Consider the following 24,959-nt stretch of genomic DNA (forward strand, 5'->3'; position numbering starts at 1 on the left):
TGATAGGGACTTAACAGTCTCTACGACTAAGATTGTTGTTATAGCAGTGCTTCGCCCCATCCAATAGGAGCTACACGAATTGCCATCAATATCCTCTAACGGGAGTCCAAGTAAACATGCAGTTTCAGGAGGGGTGGACCATAGTGAGAGGAGTGTTAGAGGCGTTGGTTCCACATTACAATTGAAGAGATGGTTGGTGTCATATAGGGACACATTGTAAGCAGGACATACATTTTGTATGTCGGGGTTGGTTCTGGATAGGTAAGAGTTTAACCTGTTACAGTACCTAGATCGAAGTTGAGCTAGAGAGACGCGCGTTTCCCTGCGGACTGTATGTATGTATGTATTTATTTGAAAATTTGTTCCTAGCACAACAATTTTGACAAATTATTTAACAGTGCTAGTCATGAATAGCATGAGCTAGAGAAATTGAACATTTATAATAATAATAAATTAGATTAATCAAATTAAATTAAATATAACGGACAATAGTGAAATATTTATGTATGTAAATGTAAATCTTAAAACTAAAGAAGAGTAGTTAATAAATATTAAAAGACAGCAGTAGTGATGATAACCTTTGGCTGGTTATAGATTGAATAGTATTTAACAAATAAAGAAAGAAGACACAGAGAAAGGAAAATGACTTAGAAATGAACATTTTAACAACAACAATTTGAGATCCAGTTTAAGAGTCGTTAAAAAATGATGTTAGCTCTTTTCTGAAGTGCAGAGCATTACTTAAGAGTGGAAGACTTGTAGGTAGCGAGTTCCAAAGACGTATTGCAGTAACAAAGAATTGGCGCTCAGAGGTTAGCGAGCGGTATCTGATGTACTTAAGAAGAAGCACCGATATTGATGATTGCAGAAAAATAAGCTTACGATATAGATAGTCAGGTTCCTTCGTGTGTATCAATTTATGGAGGAAGGACAGTGTTTTGACTTTTAAAAGATTTTCGAAAGAAATGTTTAGCAACCTTTCAGCATAATGAGATACGTGGTCAAATCTTTTCAACCCATAAACATATCTAGCAATGTTGTTGTAAACAACATTTAGTTTGTTCTTGCACAGATAGTCACAGTTTGAGTAAATCACACAACCATGGAGTAGCGTAGGTATTAAGTACGCTTTAGCCAGAAGTAGTCTTATGTGCAAAGGCGTGAAATACTGTGTTAACCATAGTGTACGAAGCATTCCATACACTTTCCCAACCGTTCTAAAAATATGGTCTTTCCATGTCAATTTTTTGTTAAAAATTACACCTAAGTTTTTCGCCGTATCTACGTATTCTATAACGGAATTGTCGAACACTACATTCTCTAAATCATTAGTGGGAAAAGACCTTCTATGAATAACAATACATTTTGACTTATTCGGGTTTATACATAAGCCATTCATAGCAGCCCATGAAAATATTTGATTCAAATCGTGGTTTAAGTTACTTATGCACAAGCTAGTTTGATTACGAGGACAACACGTAAACAACTGCACATCATCAGCGTAGATATGAACATTACAATACTTAAGGACATCGGGTAAGTCATTGATGTACAGAACAAATAACAGAGGACCCAGGATAGAGCCTTGAGGGACGCCTCTTAAGACATGAAGGAACTCAGACTTTTCACCATCTATACATACTGATTGAGTCCTATCGCCAAGATATGATCTTATAAGGGCAACTGCATGACCAGTGAAGTTAAATAGGTTTTCCAGCTTCCTACAGAGCAGAGTGTGGTCTACAGAATCGAAAGCTTTGGAGTGGTCAAGAAGTGTTAAGAAGGCAATGTAACTTTCATCCACTCCCTCACGAATTTCTTCTGTCACAGATAATAGTGCCGTTGTACAGCTCCGCTTAGACCTGAAACCGTACTGACTGTCTGACAGGAGCTTGTATTCATGTACATATGATACGATTTGTCCATGTAGAATACGTTCAACGGCCTTAGAGAGGAAAGGGAGTATGGCTATTGGTCGATACTCATTATTTTGTTTACGGATTGGAATAACTTTTGCAGCTTTCCAGTATATTGGGAAGACACCGGTCGTCAAAATTGAGTTGACCAAGTAAGTAATGTGGGGAAGGATTTTGGGAAGAATGACTTTTAAAAACTTTGAACATATACCATCAAGCCCCATTGCGTTAGACTTCACAGAAAGTATGGCTTGGACAACATCACAATTATCGACACAAAAAAACTCGAAAGGGCTAGTGTCAACATTAACACGCACGGAGTAGTTATCAATACACACATTGTCGGCTGAGTTTGGTAGTCTTACAAAAGTATTATTTATTTCGTTGATGTCGACATCAGGGGGATGAGACAGATCACTTTTGGGCTTACCAATTCCTATTTGTTTGATTTTGTTCCACTTTTCTTTTGTATTCAAAGCAGAACTAAACTTATGCTTACAATAATTTGCCTTGGCCAGCCTTATGGCTTTGTTTGCAGTAAGCCGAGCTGTTTTAAAGCAGCTATGCGCTTCGACTGTTTTGTACCTTTTCCACCGTGAGTAGGCTTGGTTACGAAGGTGGATGAGGTGTTTTAATGTAGCATTGAACCAAGGGCTATTCTTGTATTTAGGTGTTTTTATTTTTAGTGGAACGTGATCATCGAATAACTTATTTATATTATCCTGCAGAAACTTTGTCTGGTCATTAACCGATGTTAACGTACGAATCAAGCTCCATTCAACCGACTCAACGGACTCAGCAAGAGAATAATAATCTATACCTCTGTAATCGCGATACGCGAACGAACTTGGCCTACATGATGTTTGGAAGTTGTAGTTTAGGAATATCAGGTCGTGTTTTGAGAAGCAGGAGGCGGATAGTTGCGTGTAGTGAATCATTTTATGAAGATCATTGACAAAAAATAAATCTAATAGAGAAGAGTTAGTATTTGTGAAATGTGTTGGTATAGCACAGTTTGTGGGAAAAAGTCCCAGAGATTCCATGCTTTGTTTTAAAGTGGCATCCACCAGTAGGTTACTATTAAAATCTCCAGCGATGATAATATTGTCATAGTCTAATAGTAACGATTGAAGAAATTCAATAAACGCGGAAAAATCTACTAGTCGATTCGGTCTATATGCACAGCCGATAAGAAGCCTACTATTATTATCAGAAAACATATGAACAAACACATATTCCACAGGATCACCTGGACTAGAACAACAACACAATTTACAGGACATACTACTTTTTACATATATCGCAACACCACCACCATGACCACTTCTATCAACTCTGAAAAGTTGGTATCCATTTATCTTCACCATATCCTTTCTATGAAACGAAGAAAACCATGTTTCTGAAACACATATGACATCAATATCGGAGCCTTCTGACAGAAACCTCAACTCGTCAAGCTTTTTATAAAGGCTTTGCGCATTGATATGAATAACTTTCAGCCCGTTGGCTTTTTTGCTGACTATGCGCAACAAAGTATATAGACAGTCTTTGGAACCCGGGGACTCATTATCGGAGACCAACATTATAAAAATAATTAAGTGAATGATTTACACTGAATTTGGCTAACAACATAATTAATGATTTTGTGATGTTGTAGGTGGAGAAAAAGACAGAGAAGGAATAGATTAGAAGAGAGCAAAGAGAAAAATTTATTAGCAGGGGGCTGTTAGTTAAGCCTTTGGTGGCCCTCCAGGGCGTTGTTCGCAACCGGCGTGTCGTCTTCACGAAAGGAAGTATTGTTTTCCGAGTCGAGACTCTCGAGAAAACTCAGGCTGGGGACTGCTTCGGGTCGGTCGCCGATTTTTCGCTTTATATGCACCACACCCCGCATTGTGAACACCGATAAAACCTTTTTCCTCTTCTTTAGATGGATCGCAGCCTTGAAGATCTCATAGTTGTTTTTGGTCAGCGATGCATTAACAAAGATAGGCTCATTGGAATTTATTCCCACATGCACGAGTCGCAGCCCTTTGGTGTTGTTGTGGCACCTGAAGTTCGCAATCGTTTTCAACAGCGTATTTCGGTCCGCGGGTGTGTAAAATTTAATGATAACGGCCGGATCAACCGTACCGTGGGGTAGTTTGCGTTTCGGCCGAAAAACACTTTTTAGGGGGGTGGCTGTAAGTTTAGCGTGAAGCAGAGGTGGTGGAAAATCTTTTGTAAGTTTTCCCCTTCCTCGAAGGGAATCCCATGAACTCGGACGTCGCATGCAGCAATTTGGAGTTCTTGTTTAGATATAAAGTTTTCCTGCTTACATACTCTCTGTTTTAGTGTGGCTATTTCATTTTCGAGATGCCCAATCCTCTCAAACATACCCTCCATGCGATTAATTCTACCACTTAACTCCTTTAACTCCTTCTTCAGGCCTTCAAATTTATCTTCCAGTTTTCTGCATGTAAACTCCATCATACACTTTTCTGCTTCCATTATTTTATTGGACAACGAGTCATTGTACTTTATGAGTCGTTGGTCGATTGTACGGATGAGGTTAGGAGATGAATCGCTTAGACGAGGAGCCTTTTTAATTATTTCACCTTCATTGCCCAAGGTCTCGCCACGACGCTTTCCAGAATTTTGAGACATGGTGTTCCAAAAAAAAAAAAATCCAAAAAATAGATGAGTTTAGTGATGGACGATATGGCGATTTTGAGCTATCAGTGAAAATAGATATGGATATTTTTGAATATCGGCTATTTTTTATAGCTATAGCGATCGCTTTATTTCAACAAGCGATTCCATACAGAAGAGCGATTTTGAGCTATCAGTGAATATAGGTATGGCTATTTTTTACAGCTATGGCTATTTTTTACAGCTATGGCGATCGCTTTAATTTATCTTTAATAAGCGAATCTGCAATTATTTGTATACTTGTATATAAGAAATGAATGTTTAAGTCTTTTTACCAGAGTAGATTGAATGTTATACATTAATTTATACTAAATTAAATTTTATTAGAATATATGAACCAAAATTGGAATAAAAAGAAAAAAGTATGTACCTTTAATTGTAAACTAATGTAATGTGAAATTCTAATTTTCTGAGATGTTATGATATATATTATTAACTGGCTGACGACAATATGTTCAGACTCGTATTACACTCAATGAGATGAAACTAGCTGAAATAAATGTATATGCATCTTTGTTTTATAAATTTTGTTAATTGAAAATGCTTTGATTTTTAAATGTAAGATGAATCAACCCGAAATAAATCTGTATATATAACACCATAAAAACATGATTTATTTACTATATTATACTACACCGATGTATTTAGAAATACTCCGTATGAATTTATTCCGAAAGTTGTATTTGGCTGCATAAATTTGTACAGTAAAGTGAATCAATTTTTAATGAAAAATACAGAGGAAAAATATAGCAAATTCTTCAAACTATTACAAAAATATTCTTTAGCAGAAAATTAGCCACCCACTGCAGTGCCCTAGAAATTAGCCGGAGAATTCAACCATATATAAACCATATGACAAATCTTGAATTGCATTCTCCCAAAAACCTTAAATTTTGAGTTAATCTGTTTACAATAAGACGAGTGATATATATTTCTTTTATACATTTCATGAAATTAAAGTTTTAAAATTAACTTATATTGCTTGTTTAATATTTTGAGAAATATTAATTATTTTATTATAAATACTTAAATATAAAATCAAAATATAACGAATTTTATATTTTATGATTGGCGTTTAAAAAGATAAGCATTTTAGCCTTTTCATAATCTAAGCGCATTCTTCTCTCGCTTAAAATAAGGCCGGCTTGAGAAAAAAGTCTTTCACAGGGAACCGATGTTCCTAAACACCCCAACTTTTCGCGAGCTATAGGAGATAGATTGGGATACTTGTAATTGTTTTTTCTGCCACCATAAAAAAGGATCAGCTTTGCAATTACAGTTTCTTCTATATACCTCTGCACTTCGATAATTGCTCTTGAATGAGTTGTGCCTTGCGGTCTCTTTGATCTTTGCGTTGATTATTTTTGAGTTCGATCTTTCGCTTGTTTGTAAAAATTACCCAAACCACGTGGCTGCTTTTCTAGCCGAATTCACAATGTCGTCGTTCTAGTTGTTGCACAAGTTTGCTTTGTTCCGTTCGCTGTTTCGGAAAGTAAAGCACACAGATGAGCAATGATGAACGATATCTCACTATCGATGATTGCATCGCTGCTATTAGTATTAGAATTCCATGCTGAAGGAAAATCGCCAATCGCTATAATCGCTATTGGCGATATTCTGCCAGAGGTGATTGTCATTCAAAAGAATCGAATGAAGGAAAATAGCCAATCACTGATATATTTGGATTGCAATAGCTATAGCGATTATAGCGATTATAGCGATTGGCGATTTTCCTTCAGCATGGAATTCTAATACTAATAGCAGCGATGCAATCATCGATAGTGAGATATCGTTCATCATTGCTCATCTGTGTGCTTTACTTTCCGAAACAGCGAACGGAACAAAGCAAACTTGTGCAACAACTAGAACGACGACATTGTGAATTCGGCTAGAAAAGCAGCCACGTGGTTTGGGTAATTTTTACAAACAAGCGAAAGATCGAACTCAAAAATAATCGCCAATCGCTATAATCGCTATTGGCGATATTCTGCCAGAGGTGATTGTCATTCAAAAGAATCGAATGAAGGAAAATAGCCAATCACTGATATATTTGGATTGCAATAGCTATAGCTATTAGCGATTTGTCAATAGCGGCGATGCAATCACCAATAGCGAAATATCGAGCCATCACTAGATGAGTTGGAACCAGGTGGCAGCACAGGCGTAGATGGTATAATTTATTTTAGGCTATCAACCGATAGATGGCGCGAATGCGATTGTTGAATTACTGAAAGCTTTCAGCACAGGAATTGGCGGGAGATTTTCAGTTGTTGGTAGCTATGTATATTATCAAACTTTCTTTGTTGTACCACTGTTGTTATTGCATTATGACAATTGTGATTCTCATTAAATTCACTACAAATGATGAGTTTCAGCTGCACTCCGTGCTCCACACTTTGGGAGTTGCTAGAGATTTTGATACTTTTGAAAGTTTATCATAAATTCTCGACAGAAATGATAAAATTTTTGAATTATTTGCGCGCTCACTTTAAAACAATACTTCACACGAACAGAGTTGCCATATTTTTTCCACTGTGCGTTCCTCTTCTGCCAGTTCTGGGTATTTTTCTTTAAGAACTGGATTCGCCGGGCAATTCCTGTCATATAGGCCCGACGCCTGTTTGTGGATATCACTGAGGACCTGGTTGTGCTTTTTTGCTTGTTGTTGTTGTTATTGTAGCGATAAGGTTGCTCCCCGAAGGCTTTGGGGTGTGTTATCGATGTGATGGTCCTTTGCCGGATACAGATCCGGTACGCTCCAGTACCATAGCACCATTATGGTGCTAGCCCGACCATCTCGGGAACGATTTATGTGCCACATTAAACCTTCAGGCCATTCCCTCCCTCCCCACCCCCAAGTTCCATGAGGAGCTTGGGGTTGCCAGAGCCTCGTCTGTTAGTGAAACAGGATTCGCCGCGGATAGGTGAGGTTGACAATTGGGTTTGGAGAAGCTATATATTGCGCTGGCAACCTGAAGGGTTGCGCTACACTGCCCCTTGAATCTGGTATTTTAGTCGCCTCTTACGACAGGCATACCTACCGCGGGTATATTCTGATCCCCTGACCCGCTGGGGTTCATACGGCTGTGTTCACAGGTGCCGTATTTCCTCAAAATGCTTACGGCGATGACGCCTTAAGTCCCTAGGCGGAGTTGGCTCATCAATCAGATGTCTATTGGGATGCCCAGGTTTCTGGGTATTCAACAGAAACTGTTTGGTTAGCATCCCATTTCTCTCCCTGATGGGGAGTATTCTCGCCTCATTATGTAGATGATGTTCTGGGGACATAAGAAGACAGCCCGTGGCGGCTCTGAGCGCAGTATTTTGGCAGGCCTGTAGCTTATTCCAGTGGGTTATTTTTAGGCTTGGCGACCGTATAGGGGACGCGCAACATGCAATCGGCTGGCCAATTGCTTTGTAAGTGGTAATGAGCGTTTCTTTGTCTTTTCCCCAAGTACTGCCAGCAAGGGATTTGTGGATTTTATTACGGCTCTGGATTTTCGGTACAATTGCGGCTGCACGCTCACCAAAATGTAGATCTCGTCACACTCAAAATTTTGTGGTGTAGGACTGTCCGTAGCGTAGTGCCATCGACGTGGATGTTCAAAATGGTCGACATTTGGGACGTCCATGTTGTAAGTAAGGTCGCGGAGGATTTAGTCGGTGATAATGCCAGGTTTCGCGAGGCGAAAAAACTGGAGAGATAAGGGAGGTAGCGGTTTATTCTGTTGCAAAGCTCATCGATCCCTGGGCCTGGGCCTGTGGCCATTATTGTGCAGTCATCGGCGTAGGAAACGATAGTAACTCCTTCTGGTGGCGAAGGTTGCTTAGATATGTAGAAATTAAACACAAGTGGGGATAGGATACCGCCTTGTGGCACCCCCTGTTTAATTCTTCTTGGTTTTGATGTTTCATTTCTAAATTGCACCGATGCCTGCCGACCACCCAGATTATTTGCGGTCCACCCTTTAAGACATGGGGGAAGGGTAGACCCTTCCAGGTCTTGCAGTAACGTGCCATGGTTGACCGTATAAAAAGCTTTTGATAGGTCTAGCGCTACGAGAACTGTTCTATGGTGGAGGTTTTGATTTAAACCGCAATTTATCTGGGTGCTGATGGCATTTAGCGCGGTGGTGGTTCTATGGAGTTTTCTGAAGGCATGCTGATGGCAGGCTAGCTGCAAATTTGCTTTGAAGTAGGGGAGCAAATGGCTTCAAGCGTCTTGGCTACTGGCGATAGGAGAGATATCGGGCGATATGACTGTCCTATGTTAGCTGGTTTCCCAGGCTTTAGTAGCGGGACCACCTTGGCCATTTTCCATTTTTCGGGTATGACAAAGTTGGAAAGAGACAGGTTGAAGACATGTGCTAAGTATTTGAAACCATTTTTCCCTAGGCTTTTAAGCATCGGCATGGCTATGTCGTCTGGGCCAACTGCGTTGGATGGTTTAGCAAGGCCGATGGCATCCTCAACCTCTTTGGCTGTGATGGTAATTGGTGACGCGCTGAATTTATGTTTATGTGCGTGTCTGTTGGCCCTCCGTCTATCTTTGTCGACCGTATAATGCATTATATATTGTCGGCAGAAAGCGCTCGCGCATTTTTTCGCATCCGACAGCACTTTATCGCCAAAGGCGAGGGAAACTTTGTCATTGTGCCTAGACGGATTCGATAGGGTTTACGGTGGACCAAAGTTTACCTACACCGGCAGAGAGGTTACAACCGCTTAGGTGCTCCTACCATTTCGCCCGCTTGTGTTCATCCACAAGCAATCTGATGCGTTGGTTTATATCCCTTATTTGGGGGTCGTCGGGATCGAGCTGTCTTATAAGGTCACGTTCTCTCGCTAAACTTGCGGCCTCTGCCGGGAAGTGGGGCCGGATTTCGGAAATTCGACCGGCGAGGCGGATTCAACGACCTTGCACAAAGCACGCTCTCCTTAGCGGGTATCAGTTGGGATAGGGAGGGCAGCAAAGCGGTTGTCTGTTAAGGATTTGTATTCGTCCCACTTTCCTTTTTTAAAGTTAATGAAAGTGCGTTTTTCTGTGACGATGAAGTCGGCGGAACGCTCGAGCGAAACAAGTATAAGCAAGTGGTCGGATGCCAATGTTACCATCGGCTGCCGCCTGATGCAGTTTACGAGTTCTACGCTCACGAATGAAATATCCGGCGAACTGTGACAGCTTCCTACCATACGTGTGGGGGCGTCTCCGTTTATTGTGCAGATGGTCGTTTCTTCTATTTGATCCGCCAACATGTCACCCCTACTGTCCACCCACAAGTTTGAATGCCATAGATCGTGATGGGCATTGAAATCGCCTAAGATAATGCGATTGTTTCCAGTGAGTACGGCTAAGGCGCAGACTATGGGACGTCTTAGGGCGTGAACAGCAAAGAGCCACAAAAGATTTATAGAAGTTACGTGGACGTCTGGTTTTGGGGTCTAGCCCAGAACAACCTGTCCGATGCAACCATCCCTTACACGAGACACACTGACAAGAGTATGACCGTCCTAAAAAGATTCTTTTCCGGCAGATGCAGAAAAACCATTTCTCGGGACCGGTGTCAGGAGACGGACCCGGATTGGGTTCGATACCTTCCCGGAGCAAGAGAATATGGAGCAGTCCCGCTGCAAGGAGCCGCTAGGAGGATGACAATTTGTGGGAGGAACGCAACAAATTAAATGGGGTTACACTGAAATGGCAGTCCTTGGTCGGGAAAAATCCCGAGTCGCTCCCGTACATGGAACCGACGGCCTTGGGAAGCGACTCACTAATTGTAATATATGTCCTTGTATCAAAAGCTTTTGATAAGTCTAGTGCTACTAGCACTCTTCTATGGTGGAGTTTTTGATTCAATCCGCAATTTAGCTGCGTGTTATTGGCGTTTAGCGGGGTGTTAGTGCTATGTGGTTTTCAAAAGCCATGCTGATGATTGGCAAGACGCAAGTTTGCATTGAAGTAGGGAAGCAGAATAGCTTCAAGTGGCTTGGCTACTGGCGATAGGAGTGATATCGAACTATAAGAATCTCCTACATTAGCTGCTTCTCCAGGCTTTAATAGCGGAACCACCCTGGTCATTTTTCATTTTTCGGACAGGGACAGGTTGAAGACATGCGCTAGATAATTAAATCCCTCTTTGTCAAGTGAATGAATGTTACATATTGCGCTTGCGCATTTCTTCGCATCCAACAGCACTTTGTTGCCGAAGGTGATGGATGTTTTGTTGTTGTTGTAGCGATAAGGTTGCTCCCCGAAGGCTTTGTGGAGTGTTATCGATGTAATGGTCCTTTGCTGGATACAGATCAGGTACGCTCCGGTACCACAGCACCATTAAGGTGCTAGCCCGACCATTTCGGGAACGATTTATATGGCCACATTAAACCTTTAGGCCATTCCCTCCCTGTTGTTGTTGTTGTTGTAGCAATGCTCGCCCCACCTAATAGCCGCGACCGATCACAAATTGTCATCAATATTCTCTAACGGGAGTCCAAGGAAACTTGCCGTTTCAACAGGGGTGGACCATTAGGAAAGGGGTGTTAGAGGCGTTGGTTCCACATTACAATTAAAGAGATGGTTGGTGTCATGTGTGGACACATTGCAAGCGGGGCATACATTTTGTATGTCCGGGTTGATTCTGGATAGGTAAGAGTTTAAACTGTTACAGTATCCAGAACGAAGTTGAGCAAGAGTGACACGCGTTTCCCTGGGGAGTATGCGTTCCTCTTCCGCGAGTTTTGGATACTCTTCTTTAAGTGCTGGATTCACCGGGCAATTCCCGGCATAAAGGTCCGACGCCTGTTTATGGAGTTCACCAAGGACCTGCTTGTGTTTTTTCACTTCATACGGCTGGGTTCTCAGGTGCCGTATTTCCTCAAAATGCTTACGGAGATGACTCCTTAAGCCCCTAGGCGGTGCTGGTTCATCAATCAGATGTCTGTTGGGATGCCCAGGTTTCTGGGTATTCAACAGAAACTGTTTGGTCAGCATCTCATTTCTCTCCCTGATGGGGAGTATTCTCGCCTCATTATGCAGATGGTGTTCTGGGGACATAAGAAGACAGCCCGTGGCGATTCTGAGAGCAGTATTTTGGCAGGCCTGTAGTTTCTTCCAGTGGGTGGTTTTTAGGCTTGGCGACCATATGGGTGACGCGTAGCACGTAATCGGCTGGCTAATTGCTTTGTATGCGGTCAAGAGCGTTTCTTTATCTTTTCCCCAGGTACTGCCAGCAAGGGATTTGAGGATTTTATTACGGCTCTGAATTCTTGGAACAATTGCGGTTGCGTGCGCACCAAAATGTAGATCCTGATCAAACGTCACATCCAAGATTTTGGGGTGTAGGACAGTCGGTAGCGTAGTGCCATCGACGTGGATGTTCAATATGGTCGACATTTGGGGCGTCCATGTTGTAAATAAGGTCGCGGAAGATTTAGTCGGTGACAATGCCAGGTTTCGCGAGGCGAAAAAACTGGAGAGATCAGGGAGATAGCCGTTTATTTTATTGCATAGCTCATCGATCTTTGGGCCTGGGCCTGTGGCCATTATTGTGCAGTCATCGGCGTAGGAAACGATTGTGACTCCTTCCGGTGGTGAAGGTAGCTTAGATATGTAGAAATTAAACAAAAGCGGGGATAGGACACCACCCTGTGGCACCCCTTGTTTAATTCTCCTTTGTTTTGATGTTTCGTTTCTGAATTGCACCGATGCCTGCCAACCACCCAGATAATTTGCGGTCCACCTTTTAAGACATGGGGGAAGGGTGGACCCTTCCAGGTCTTGCAGTAACGAGCCATGGTTGACCGTATCAAAAGCTTTTGATAGGTCTAACGCTACGAGTACTGTTCTATGGTGGGGATATTGATTCAAACCGCAATTTATCTGGGTGCTAATGACATTTAGCGCGGAGGTAGTGCTATGGAGTTTTCTGAAGCCATGCTGATGAGGGGCTAGCTGCAAATGTGCTTGGAAATAAGGGAGCAAAATGGCTTCAAGCGTCTTTGCCACTGGCGATAGGAGAGATATCGGACGATATGACTCACCTACGTTAGCTGGTTTCCCAGGCTTTAGTAGCGGGACCACCTTGGCCATTTTCCATTTCTCGGGTATGACAAAGGTGGAAAGAGACAGGTTGAAGACATGCGCTAAATATTTGAAACCCTCTTTCCCTAGGTTTTTAAGCATCGGCATGGCTATGCCGTCTGGGCCCACTGCTTTGGATGGTTTAGCGCGACCAATGGCGTCCTCAACCTCTCTAGCGGTGATGGTAATTGGTGACGCGCTGAGTTTGTGTTTATGTGCGTGTCTATTGGCTCTCCGTCTATCTTTGTCGACCGTAGGATGCATTATATATTGTCGGCAGAAAGCGCTCGCGCATTTTTTCGCATCCGACAGCACCTTATCGCCAAAGGCGATGGAGACTTTGTCTTTGTACTTAGTCGGATTCGATAGGGACTTTACGGTGGACCAAAGTTTACCTACACCGGTAGAGAGGTTACAACCTCTTAGGTGCTCTTCCCATTTCGCCCGCTTGTGTTCGTCCACAAGCAATCTGATGCGTTGGTTTATATCCCTTATTTGGGGGTCGCCTGGATCAAGCTGTCTTATAAGGTCGCGTTCCCTCGCTAAGCTCGCGGCCTCCGCCGGGAAGTGGGGCCGGATTTCGGGAATTCTCCCGGCGGGAATGAAATGTGCCGAGGCGGATTCAATTACCTTACGGAAGGCACGCTCCCCTTGGCGGGCATCAGCCGTGATATTGGCTAGTGGAATAGCTTCCACCCATCTGGAGTACCTCTCTATGCAGGAGAGGCAATACGCGTAGCCGTTCGATTGCGGGAACGGGCCCACTAAATCAATATTTATGTCCTCGAAACGTCTATCTGGCACCGTGAAGGTCTGAGGTTCGCTGCGCGTGTAGCGCGAAACTTTACATCGCTGATACTGCTAACAATTTTTTACCAACCTTCGAATGTCTGAATTCATTCCCTTCCACACGAACTTACTTGCAATTAGTTTTATAGTGGTTTTGACACCCAGATGAGCTAACCCATGCAACGCATTAAAAACTATTTCGCGAAATGATTTCGTCACATAGGGTCGGAGTCATCCCGTAGAACTGTCCCAGATAATCTCCACATCTGCGCTTTGCAACTTGTGCTTACTCAGCCTCAGCGCTGTGAATTGGATTTAGAATTGGATTTCAACAGGTTCTGCAATTCTCTGCACTCCATCTGTTCGTCTCGAAGCGCTTCTTAGTTTACCGATGTACCACCGCTGACAATCTCGATGCGCGATTACATGTCTGACACAACATTGCTTTCCCCTTGAATGTGTTCAATTTTATTCGCAAATTGACTAATAAAATCCAGTTGCCTCGACTGCCGGGGCGAAAGTCTCTCCCATTTCTGTTCAAAGGCGTGTACCAGCGGTTTGTGGTCTGCATAAATAATAAATTGCGCACCTTCCAAAAAATAGCGGAAATATTTCACAGCCGTGTATATAGCTAACAATTCCGATGTACTATACCGCCGCTCAGTATTGCTGAACTTAAGGGAGAAAAATCCCAATGGCTGCCAACCTCTTTTAACACGTTGCTGTATCACTGCTCCCACTGCCTTATCCGACGCGTCAGTCATAAGCGCCAACTCTGCTCCTTTACTTGGATATGCTAATAAAGCCGCGTTTGCTTATTGATGCTTTAATTTATCGAAGGCTTCAGAAGCTTCCGGCGTCCACTTTTCGCGTTTTTTACATGACCCCAATATATTCTGCAAGGGTGTCTCAATATATGCCGCGTGGTAGAAAACGTCTGTAAAAATTGATGGCGCCTAAAAACTTCTCTGTTCATGTGCCACTTTAGGCTTTGTTCTGGCCCGTAAAGCTGCGTTTCTGCTCGGCAATGGCTTAATACCCTGAACTGTAACCGAATGTCCTAGAAATTTCACCTCTGGCAAGCCAAGCTGATATTTTCCTATGTTTATGACTAGCCCTTTCTCCCAATACCTATTTAAAAGCGTCCCGAGGCCAATGTCTAAAATTAGTTTCTTTTGTCCATATGTATTTATGAATGTGTTGTTTGCTGCTGTCAATTTCGCCAGCGATGACTGAGGGTTGCCGTTGCTGTTGCGTGGAACAACAGATATTTCCGCGCCAGTACCTATCAAAAAGGTAATTTTAGAATTTTTATCTTTAATGAAAAGGCGACTTGCATAATTCACCATCCTTTGCTTAGTCGCTAAAAAGGATGGGCCTACTAGTTTCCCTGAATACTAGGGCGAAAGTCGCATGGTGTTCTGCATTTGGTGGAACGTGGATTGAATCTACGATCATACCAGCATACTTCATTAGACTGCGCGAACGTGGGGCACGACTGCGTCGACGATTTGCACTACGCTCGTTTCGACTACTACTACCTAACTCTAAACGCTCTAACCGGTTGTTCAACGCCAAAATCGATGCTAGTACGCCATTACCCTCGCCGAAGTCGTTCACCTCGTTTATTAATAGCTCATTACTGCCCGCCATGATGTTGTCCGCATTATCTGCTAAACTATCTAGATTTCCTGCCACCGTTTCTAAAATTTGCTGCACATTTGCCGGTAGCTGACGTAACTACAGAGATTTCAGCGCAGTTTTATCGAGATGGTCATCTGCCAGGTCGCGTAATTCTCGCAGAAAAGTAGTCGGCTTTTTTCCGTCGATTGTATTGGCGCTCAATAGACGTTTCATTCGCGTATTTTCTGATTCGCTGAACTCCTTGATTAGCCCGCTGTCGTTATATTCGAGCGAATAAATTGTACTTCAACTTGTTGAAACCATAGCCGAACGTCAGGTTTCCAGAATGGCGGAAGCTTTACTGCGACACGAGCTATTTGCAACGCATTTGATGCATCTACAAAAATATCTCCTTCAGTATTCATGTTTCTTTATCACATCGGGGTCACCAATTGCAGTTTATTTCTTTACCCACTGGAAGAAGCTACAGGCCTGCCAAAATACTGCTCTCAGAATTGCCACGGGCTGTCTTCTTATGTCCCCAGAAAACCATCTGCATAATGAGGCGAGAATACTCCCCATCAGGGAGAGAAATGAGATGCTGACCAAACAGTTCCTGTTGAATACCCAGAAACCTGAGCATCCCAACAGACATCTGATTGATGAACCAGCACCGCCTAAGGGCTTAAGGAGTCATCTCTGCATTTTGAGGAAATGCGGCACCTGAGAACCCAGCCGTATGAAGTGAAAAAACACAAGCAGGTCCTTGGTGAACTCCATAAACAGGCGTCGGACCTTTATGCCGGGAATTGCCCGGTGAATCCAATACTTAAAGAAAAGTATCCAAAACTCGCGGAGGAGGAACGCATACTCCCCAGGGAAACGCGTGTCACTCTTGCTCAGCTTCGTTCTGGATACTGTAACAGGTTAAACTCTTACCTATCCAGAATCAACCCCGACATACAAAATGCATGCCCCGCTTGCAATGTGTCCCCACATGACACCAACCATCTATTTAATTGTAATGTGGAAACAACGCCTCTTACACCCCTCTCATTATGGTCCACCCCTGTTGAAACGGCAAGTTTCCTTGGACTCCCGTTAGAGGATATTGATGAAAATTTGTGATCGGTCGCGGCTGTTAGGTGGGGCGAAGCATTGCTACAACAACAACACTGCTAATACGCGTCCAAAAATATTGAGAGAGGTGTCAAAAAACGCGTATTGACATCAGTATTAATAATTCGAAACCGGAAAAGTGCAGTTTACGGTACCCACCGAAATTTGGGCAAAAATTCGAGTGAGGTATCAAAAGACGCGTATTCACGTGTAGATCAAGAATCCGAAAGCGGAAGTTAACTTTTTTTACCCGTTCAAAAGATATTAGCGAAAAACCGAAAAAAGACCCGCGGGTCCCTCCGAAACCGGGGGTGGAACACCTTTCTGCGTTGGCGGCCTTCGGGTGCGCTTATAAAAAATAACCCTGGGCTACGCCATGCCAAGTACGGGTGTGTGGTATAACCGTGGCTACCGCACAACAACAACCACATTAAAATCGCCAACTTCAACTGCAAATATCTCCGACTTCGGATTATTGTTCTCGAGATTAATACGCGTCTTTTGATACCTCACTCGAAAATCTTGGCCCAACTTTAGGGTGGGTACCGTAAACTGCACTACTACCATGTTATCTCTGTCCAGAGATATTTGCAGTTGAAGTTGGCGATTTTCATGCGGTTGTTGTAATGTTGGGGTACCCACAAAAAATTGTGAACATAAGTGTTTTTCGCGGATATAGTTTTGGTCTCCAAACCGGTGTTGGACCCACCCAGGGTAATTTTTTATAAGCGCGGCCGAAGGCCGCCAATGCAGAAAGGTGTTCTGCGCAAGAATACTGTGGATCCCACCCCCGGTATCGGAGGGACCCCAGGGTTTTTCGTTAATATCTTTTGAGCGACTTAAAATTTTTCTTTTGGACGCGTATTAGCAGTGTCATGCTATCGTATAGAATTACCATAAAATCAAATATGAAAGTTCAACTATGTGTGTTACGATGGAATGACGAATGGTAAAATCTTGTTGTTAGCTCGTATACCACCTACGTGAATATTTTCGACTAACGATTATCGATGTTCAGTGTTGCCGCTACATATATAACAACAAAATATATATATGAAGGCTCTATTGATATAACTCCAAAGGAACGATAACAAGAACCGAATATCGAATCAATTACATTCTTACCTGTTGCATTGTCGTATTATCTGAGCCAAATTCGGTACCTACGAATGTATTTGCTTTGTTATATGCAAACAGTAGCGCGTTTGTTTCATCCTCACTTTCACCACCATGATCGCCAGATGAGGTCATACCATGATCCCCCATGACAAGCAATGTTGTGTCGCTGTCCATTTTAGCAACAACAGACCTAATAAAATAAAAATAGTTAATGTTCGATATTGTCAAATAAATTTGAATGAACTCACTTAATAACTTCATTCATCTCAATAAGTTTGCGAGCCATCTCTTCGTGTAGCGGTCCGTGTTTATGTCCACAATGATCAACACCTAAGAAATGGGAAATTAGCACCTGCCAATCGTCTTTTCCCAGTTCTTTAGGCAAGTATTTTTTAATTTTATTGTCCACAGTATCCAAATCGAAAATATCAAAACTAGGATAGGCATAGGAACGTTTAAATCGTCGTGGATACAAATCAGTCCATGTACTGTCTCCCAAAAAGACAATTGGTATATTATGAGTCACGAGTTGATCGATAATATTGTCTTCGTTAATTTCGGGTGAAGCAAAATTTGAGCCCATATCAACAAACGTTGGTAAACTGCCGGTTGTAAGTCCCTTAAGTCTTTGTAGCGTAGTTGTTGGTGGATCTGCTTTAAATTGCATGAGACGTGCATTATTGGGAGAACTCTGTAGCAGATCATAAATAATTGTCAACTTATTTTCATATGGAAGTGGATTTGTAATGTTCTCCTTAAAAACTCCAAAGTCATATTTGAGCGCATCAATAACCAAAATAATCACTTTAGACTTTGGTGGCAGGCATAGATTGGAAGTTGCATTAACATCTTTAAAAATTTCTTGCACCATTTCTTGGTTTATATAAAATTCCTGTAAATTCAAATTATTATTCCCTTCCACATATATTTGTATTTAGATTATGAGCTTACATCACTTTCATTTAAGGAAAGCCGCTGACACGAGCTAACATCAGTTTTAGACACCCGTGAAAGTAAAAATCCTCGTGAGAATAGCAGTACACCAGATGCGATCAAATAAGCAATCCATATTAGTACGAGTAAATAGTTCAACGCAAAATTCATATCTTAAGTTGAATATCGTAAATCATTTACTTCCAAATTGAATTAAAGTGTGGCAAAATAACAGATACTTCTGACTAGAAATAGTTTTTAATCTTAATTTCACGTATAAATCAGCAATTGCTAGCCTTCATTCTTTCGCTCTTATTCAGTTATTATTTTAATAAATAGTTATTATCTCATAAATGCAAAATACAAATTCCTGGGTTTTTCAGCTGTTGGTGTTAGGTGTGTTCTTTTGTAAATACAAGCAATCTAGGGCAAGCTGCACATGACGCTACGCGTCATAGACGCGTATTAGACGCTGCACGAGAAATCTGTACGCTTTGATGCCGAACACATGTACTTGAATGGGGAGCTGCACACGAGGCGTAAGCTGCACCAAAGCGACAAAGCATGAAAGCTGCATGTAGCTAAGCGTACAGCAATGTTGGTCGCTTAGCTTACGTACGCTTGAAAAAAAGGAAGAATAGGATGTTTTTTTTACATTTTTTTGTATGCAAATTGGTTTAACTAGTTAGAAAATGTGATTTTAGTTAATAAAGGTGCTCGAAATATAGCTGGAGACATTGGTGCTTTATCGGTAACCGTATCGGTAACCTTATAACAGCTGATTCGACCAATCTTATGAGAATCAATGCAATCGATTATTGGTGCCGCTAAGGTCGTAACCGTATCGTAGCCAACCAATTGGGTTTTGGTTTACCGTCGTAACGATAAACAGCTGATTACGTTAGGGATACGGATACAGCGATACGACATACGGCACCAATGACTCCAGCTTAAACTAATCGAGATAGATATAGCCATGTCCGTCCGTCCGTTTGTCCGTAAACACGATAACTTGAGTAAATTTTGAGTTATCTTAATAAAATTTGGTATGTAAGTTCCAGGGCACTCATCTCAGATTGCTATTTAAAATGAACAAAATCGGACTATAACCGCGCCTACTTTTTCGATATCGAAAAATTCGAAAAACCGAAAAAGTGCGATAATTCATTACCAAAGACGGATAAAGCGATAAAACTTGGTAGGTGGGTTGACCTTAAGACGCAGAATAGAAAATTAGTAAAATTCTGGACAATGGGCGTGGCACCGCCTACTTTTAAAGGAAGGTAATCTAAAAGTTTTGCAAGCTGTAATTTGGCAGTCGTTGAAGATATCATGATGAAATTTGGCAGGAACGTTACCACTCCTATTACTATATGCATTCTAAATAAAAATTAGCTAAATCGGATAACGAACACGCCCACTCAAAAAAAAATGTTTAAATCAAATTTTAACAAAGAATTTAGGCCCCTATTATGAGACAAATTCGATCTTCGACTGTGGTCGAACGAGTTCATCGAACGAATTTTCATTTGGTATTATGACGCGCGTTCGATGAAGACTAGCGTAATTGTGAATTTCGATCGTTTCAATTATTCACAATAGCTTATTTCTATCAGCTGTGAAACAAAAATAATAAACAAGCAAAAGTGCAAAAAAGTAAAGAAAATATAAATAAACCTAAAAATTAACACAAAAAAAAGCCTTGACATATAAAAACATGACTTCAACGGAATTTTGGTTCGATGATTCGTCAGATGAGGAGGAAAGCATATTGGAATTAGCCAGAAGTAGAAAACTATTGAGGGATGCTTCCAATCCTTTAGAAATGAATTCCGCAGCGTAAGTAGCGTTTTAAACAAGTCATTGAATGTGTAATAGTGAAAGTTTTGTTTATAGATTTATCAAAAACTTCAGGCTGTCTAAGGAAGCTTTCATGGACTTGCTGTCCAGTACAGACAATCTTCTGCAGCAATGCTCAAGAGCTAAATCTATACCAACCATTCTAAAATTGGCCACATTTCTCAGATTTTGTGCTCAGGGATCCTACCAATTGAGCATTGGGAACGAGAATACACTCGGACTGGCACAACCCACGGTGTCTGTGGTGCTATCAGAGGTGTTAAATGTATTGGAAAACTCTCTTTGTCAACGATGGATAAAGTTCAATTACGACGAAGCTGAACTGCAACAAGCTAAATTGTATTTCTTTAACATTAGCAGAATTCCAGGGATTATTGGCTGTGTTGACGGCACGCATATTAAAATTGTTGCTCCCAAAAAAGAACTACAACATTTGTACTACAACAGAAAAGGATTCTACAGCATTAATGCCATGATTGTAAGTATACCAATGTGATATTAATTTCAGGTTGTAAATGCATAAATATTTATCTTTATATGTTTTAAGGTTTGCGACCATTCCATGAGTATACGGTACATAAATGCAAAATATCCGGGAGCAACACATGATTCTATGGTGTTCAGTATGTCGGCATTGAAATCACATTTGGAACAGCAACATCAAGATGGTACTCGCAACACCTGGCTTCTTGGTATATGCTTTTTTTACATATAGATTAAATGTATTCCTATAAAACATAAATTTGCCCGTGCAGGTGATGCTGGATATGCATTAAAGCCATACTTACTGACGCCGTTCAGAAATACTGAAGATGGATCTGCACAACGTATTTACAATACACAGCATGCGAAAGGTAGAAATATCATAGAGCGAACAATTGGAGTCTTAAAAGATAGGTTTAGGTGCTTGTTGCAGGCAAGAGCCCTTCACTACACACCAGAAAAAGCAACAAAAATTATAAACGTGTGTGCAGCTTTACACAATATTTGCATGTTTTACAAAGTAGACATTTCTGTAGAAGAACTTTCAGATGAGGAGCACGACCATGATATCACACTCGCCGAAATCGAAGCAACCATGAACTCAGAAGCAGAAGAAATCAGAAATCAAATATTAAGAACTTTGTAGTCAATTAGTTTTATTGAAATATAAAACTATTATTCCTATAAATATATTTTTATGTATATGCACTTATATTCTTCGTTTTCAATTCATGTGTGTATATACTTAGACTAAAAAAATAGTTGGTAAATTCATTGATAATACTTAAAAGCTAAGCTTAATTCTATTCTAAACTAGGTAAAAAAATATCACTTCAGTTTCAATTTATTCGTTAACACAAAACAAAATTCAGGTCATATTACAGATATAGCGCGGAGTGGAATTCTATTTTTGCATTTGAAGCTTGTACAATTCAAGCTTCTCTTTTTTTAATTTTAACATTTGTTTCTTATAATAATATTTTAACGCATATGTCCTTTCCGCATATTTTTCAGTCTCCATTGCACTTTTTTTAATCTCTTTTAGAGTTTCGAGCATTTCTTTATGGAACCTTTTTTGATCACTGGTTTGCTCTTCCAATAACTTTAACCGTTCCGTTCTGCTACATCTTCTTCTGGTATTTCTCCATGGCCTTTCCTCGACAACAGCAACACTATGCTCGCTTACCTCCAAATCTTCAATAGGTTCTGTATTATCATCCAATCGCTCCTCATTCATGCTAACTTCACACTCGACGACCTCATTTGCATTTAGCCCATGCTCTTCTCCAGGTGGATCTACGCTGGTGTGAAGCTGTAGTAAGCCCATTATAGCCTCTTCTGCATGCGTATATGCATTCAGTCTGTTTGGCCCACCACCAGTGGCGCGATATTCCACCATGTTCTCCGACATTTTCTTTTTCGTTTTCGACTTCATGTCAGCCCACACCTAAAACGACAAAAAAAAAAAAACATTTTTTTTTATGCTTAAAGGACATCTATGGTTCCTTAGTTTACCTTCATCCACTTCTTTGTCTCTCTTACGGGTGGTCCCAGGCAGTTAAGCTCCGCTGTTATCTCTTCCCACATTTTTGTAGATTGTACTTTTGTGCAAATTCCTTTTGCTATCACGGGATTTTCCTCCATTAATGAAATCAGTCTTTCCAGCTGTTGTTTTGTACTCACCACTTTCGACCTATACAAAAGTGATAAAAATAATATAAAGTTACTATTGGGTACCAAAAAAGTAGAAAGAAAATACAAAAACTTACATTTTAAACAATTTTCATTCAATTCGTTCGGCGTCGTCAACAAAACCTTGTTCGATTGAAGTTTCGATACACAACGAAAATTTCGACAGAGATGAGGTGTCATAATACCGATTCCAACTTCGATTTTCGATGTTCGATAGCCAGCGAAGATCGAAGATCGAAAAATGCTCATAATAGGGGCCTTAATATCTTTACAGTTACTTACTTACTAAATTGGCGCTTAACCGTCTAAACGGTTATGGCCGTCCAACAAGGCGCGCCGGGAGTTTAAATCGTTTTCCACCTGGTCCTTCCAACGGAGTGGTGGCCGCCCTCTCCCTCTGCTTCCATAGGCGGTTCCGATAGAAACACTTTCTTGGCCGGATCATCATCTTTCAGTCGTATAACATGGCCTAGCCAGCACAGCCGCTGCCAGCACATGTCTGCGTATAGCTCGTACAGCTCATCACTAAATCTTCTTCGCCATCGTGTAGAGGTCCATAAATCTTTCGAAGAACTTTTTTCTCGAACACTCCCAAAGCCGCTTCATCTGCTGTTGTCATGGTCCTTGCTTCTGCCCCATATAGCAGGACGGGTACGAGAAGTGACTTGTAGACTATGATTTTGGTTCGCCGAGAGAGGACTTTACTTTTCAATTGCCTACCTAGTCCAAAGTAGCATTTATTGGAAGGCTGATTCTTCGCTGGATTTCAGTGCTGATGTTGTTGCTAGTGTTGATGCTGGTTCCCAAATAAACGAAGTCTATTACTATTTCGAAATTATGGCTCCCAACAGTAGCGCGGTTGCTAAGGCGCGTATGAGCTGACTCTTTGCTCGATGACAGCAGGTACTTCGTTTTGTCCTCATTCACCATCAAACCCATCTTTCTTTTTCCAGTTTGGAGTAAGCAGAAGTAACAGCGCGGGTCTGATGGTGTTGCTCAATGTCATTTTGCACAGCCGTATAAGTTTTGCGGGGAAACCAAATTCAGACATAACGGCATATAGGCAGCTCCTTTTCGTGCTGTCGAAAGCGGCTTTAAAGTCGACGAAGGGGTGATGTGTGTCGATTCTCTTTTCACGGGTGTTTTCCCAGATTTGGCGCATTGTAAAAATCTGGTCGATGGTAGATTTACTAGGTCTGAAGCCGCACTGATAAGGTCCAATCAGCCGGTTCACGGTGGGCTTCCATCTTTCGCACAGTACACTTGAAAGTACCTTATATGCGATATTAAGAAGGCTGATTCCACGATAGTTGGTGCATTTTGCAGTATCCCCCTTCTTGTGGACTGGGCAAAGAGCACTTAAATTCCAACCGTCGGGCATGCACTCGTCCACCCATATTTTGCTAAGAAGCTGCTGCATGCGCCTTACCAACTCCTCGCCGCCGTACTTGAATAGCTCCGCAGGCAATCTATCAGCGCCCACGGCCTTGTTGTTTTTCAATCTGGTTATTGCTATTCTAACTTCGTCATAATCGGGCGGGGGACATATATTCCATCTTTAGGAGAGTGTGCTTTATCCTAACCGCAATTAATTAAAGAGTTCGATTGGTTATGCTCACAAGTACAATAACTTTATTTGAAGTAAATTTTAGTTTCTACATTCAAAACGTGTGTTGTTATCAAAGATGACTACAATATAAGAAGCATGACGGAACGATACAAGGTGGCAGCATGGTGACATACCTACAAACATAAATAAAAATTCCATGTATTTTGTTTTTGTAAATTCGATGGACAAATGTCAAAATCGTACTACGCCGAAAGTTGATGTATCAAATCAAATAAAAAAAGGGTATGATCAGCTGTCCCATGCTGCCACCTTGTATCGTTCCGCCATGATAAGAAGTAAGAAAAACTTAGTGAGAGCAAAAACATATCGATAAATATATAAGTATGTCAGAGTTGCCAAGAGTATGCATGATGCGTTAGAATGCTATTTACTCCAACACCATCATCATCGATTGCGGGATCGTGTTCTTCATCTCTACGATGTGAATTGCTGCCTCCATTTAGGAGAGCAGAGAAGTGTTCCCTGCATAATCTAAGCACTCCCTGGACATCAGTTACAAGGTCACCGTTTTCGTTCCTACAGGAGTTTGCCCCGGTCTTAAAACCTTCCGTCTGTCGCCGTATGTTTTGGTAAAATTTTCGGGCTTTATTCCTGGTGACTAGCAGCTCAAGCTCCTCGCACTCATTCTGCTTTTTTCTTCCTGAAAAGGTGTCTCGCTTCACTTTTCAACTCACGATAGCGTTCACACACTCGTCTTGTCGCGCTTGTTTTTAACGTAGCCCTCTAGGCAGCGTCTTTTCTTTCGGTTGCAACGCGGCATTTCGTGGCCGCCAGTAACCAATTTTTTCCTCGGCGGCAGTACGAAGGGCTTTGGAGATATGCTCCCACTGCTCCTGTATTCCTTCAGAATGAGTTGTTTTCTCATAGAGCAGGTGTGAGAGTCGAGTTGCGAAATCATTGGCAGTCTGTTGTGATTGAAGCTTTTCGGCGTCTAGCTTTCCTGTGTTTTTTGTTCCTTGGTTTTAGCCGCGCTGAGTCGGGTGCGTATTTTGGCTGCAACGAGATAATGGTCCGAGTCGATGTTAGGTCC

The 24,959-nt window shown here is 41.6% G+C and overlaps 3 protein-coding genes across 3 annotated transcripts in view; 1 reads left to right on the forward strand and 2 right to left on the reverse strand.

Moving 5' to 3' along the window:
* The window catches only part of PIG-O (phosphatidylinositol glycan anchor biosynthesis class O), a 52,313-nt gene extending 33,663 nt beyond the window's left edge, over window positions 1-18,650 (reverse strand). Inside the window, exons 1-3 of the mRNA XM_067773841.1 lie at window positions 18,283-18,650; window positions 17,580-18,223; window positions 17,338-17,521 (exon numbers count right to left, since the gene is read on the reverse strand). Of these exons, the coding sequence (XP_067629942.1) occupies window positions 17,338-17,521; window positions 17,580-18,223; window positions 18,283-18,435 (981 nt within the window). The 5' untranslated portion in view covers window positions 18,436-18,650. The remainder of the gene's footprint in view (window positions 1-17,337; window positions 17,522-17,579; window positions 18,224-18,282) is intronic.
* Window positions 18,651-19,855: 1,205 nt separating this feature from the next.
* On the forward strand, window positions 19,856-21,201 carry LOC137246779 (putative nuclease HARBI1). Its single transcript, XM_067777790.1, has 5 exons — window positions 19,856-20,103; window positions 20,161-20,602; window positions 20,672-20,816; window positions 20,880-20,978; window positions 21,028-21,201. The coding sequence occupies exons 1-5, from the start codon at window positions 19,982-19,984 to the stop codon at window positions 21,084-21,086; spliced, it is 867 nt and encodes a 288-aa protein (XP_067633891.1). The 5' UTR covers window positions 19,856-19,981; the 3' UTR covers window positions 21,087-21,201.
* A 116-nt stretch (window positions 21,202-21,317) lies between these two features.
* Window positions 21,318-22,524, reverse strand: LOC137246780 (uncharacterized). The gene is made up of 3 exons (XM_067777791.1): window positions 22,377-22,524; window positions 22,123-22,300; window positions 21,318-22,054 (listed from the first exon to the last, which is right to left on the reverse strand). Coding segments are annotated over exons 1-3 (723 nt in total). The 5' UTR covers window positions 22,379-22,524; the 3' UTR covers window positions 21,318-21,511.
* Window positions 22,525-24,959: the final 2,435 nt, after the last annotated feature.

Source organism: Eurosta solidaginis, chromosome 3 (genome assembly GCF_040869045.1).
Source record: "Eurosta solidaginis isolate ZX-2024a chromosome 3, ASM4086904v1, whole genome shotgun sequence".
NCBI classification, from domain to species: Eukaryota; Metazoa; Arthropoda; class Insecta; order Diptera; family Tephritidae; genus Eurosta; species Eurosta solidaginis.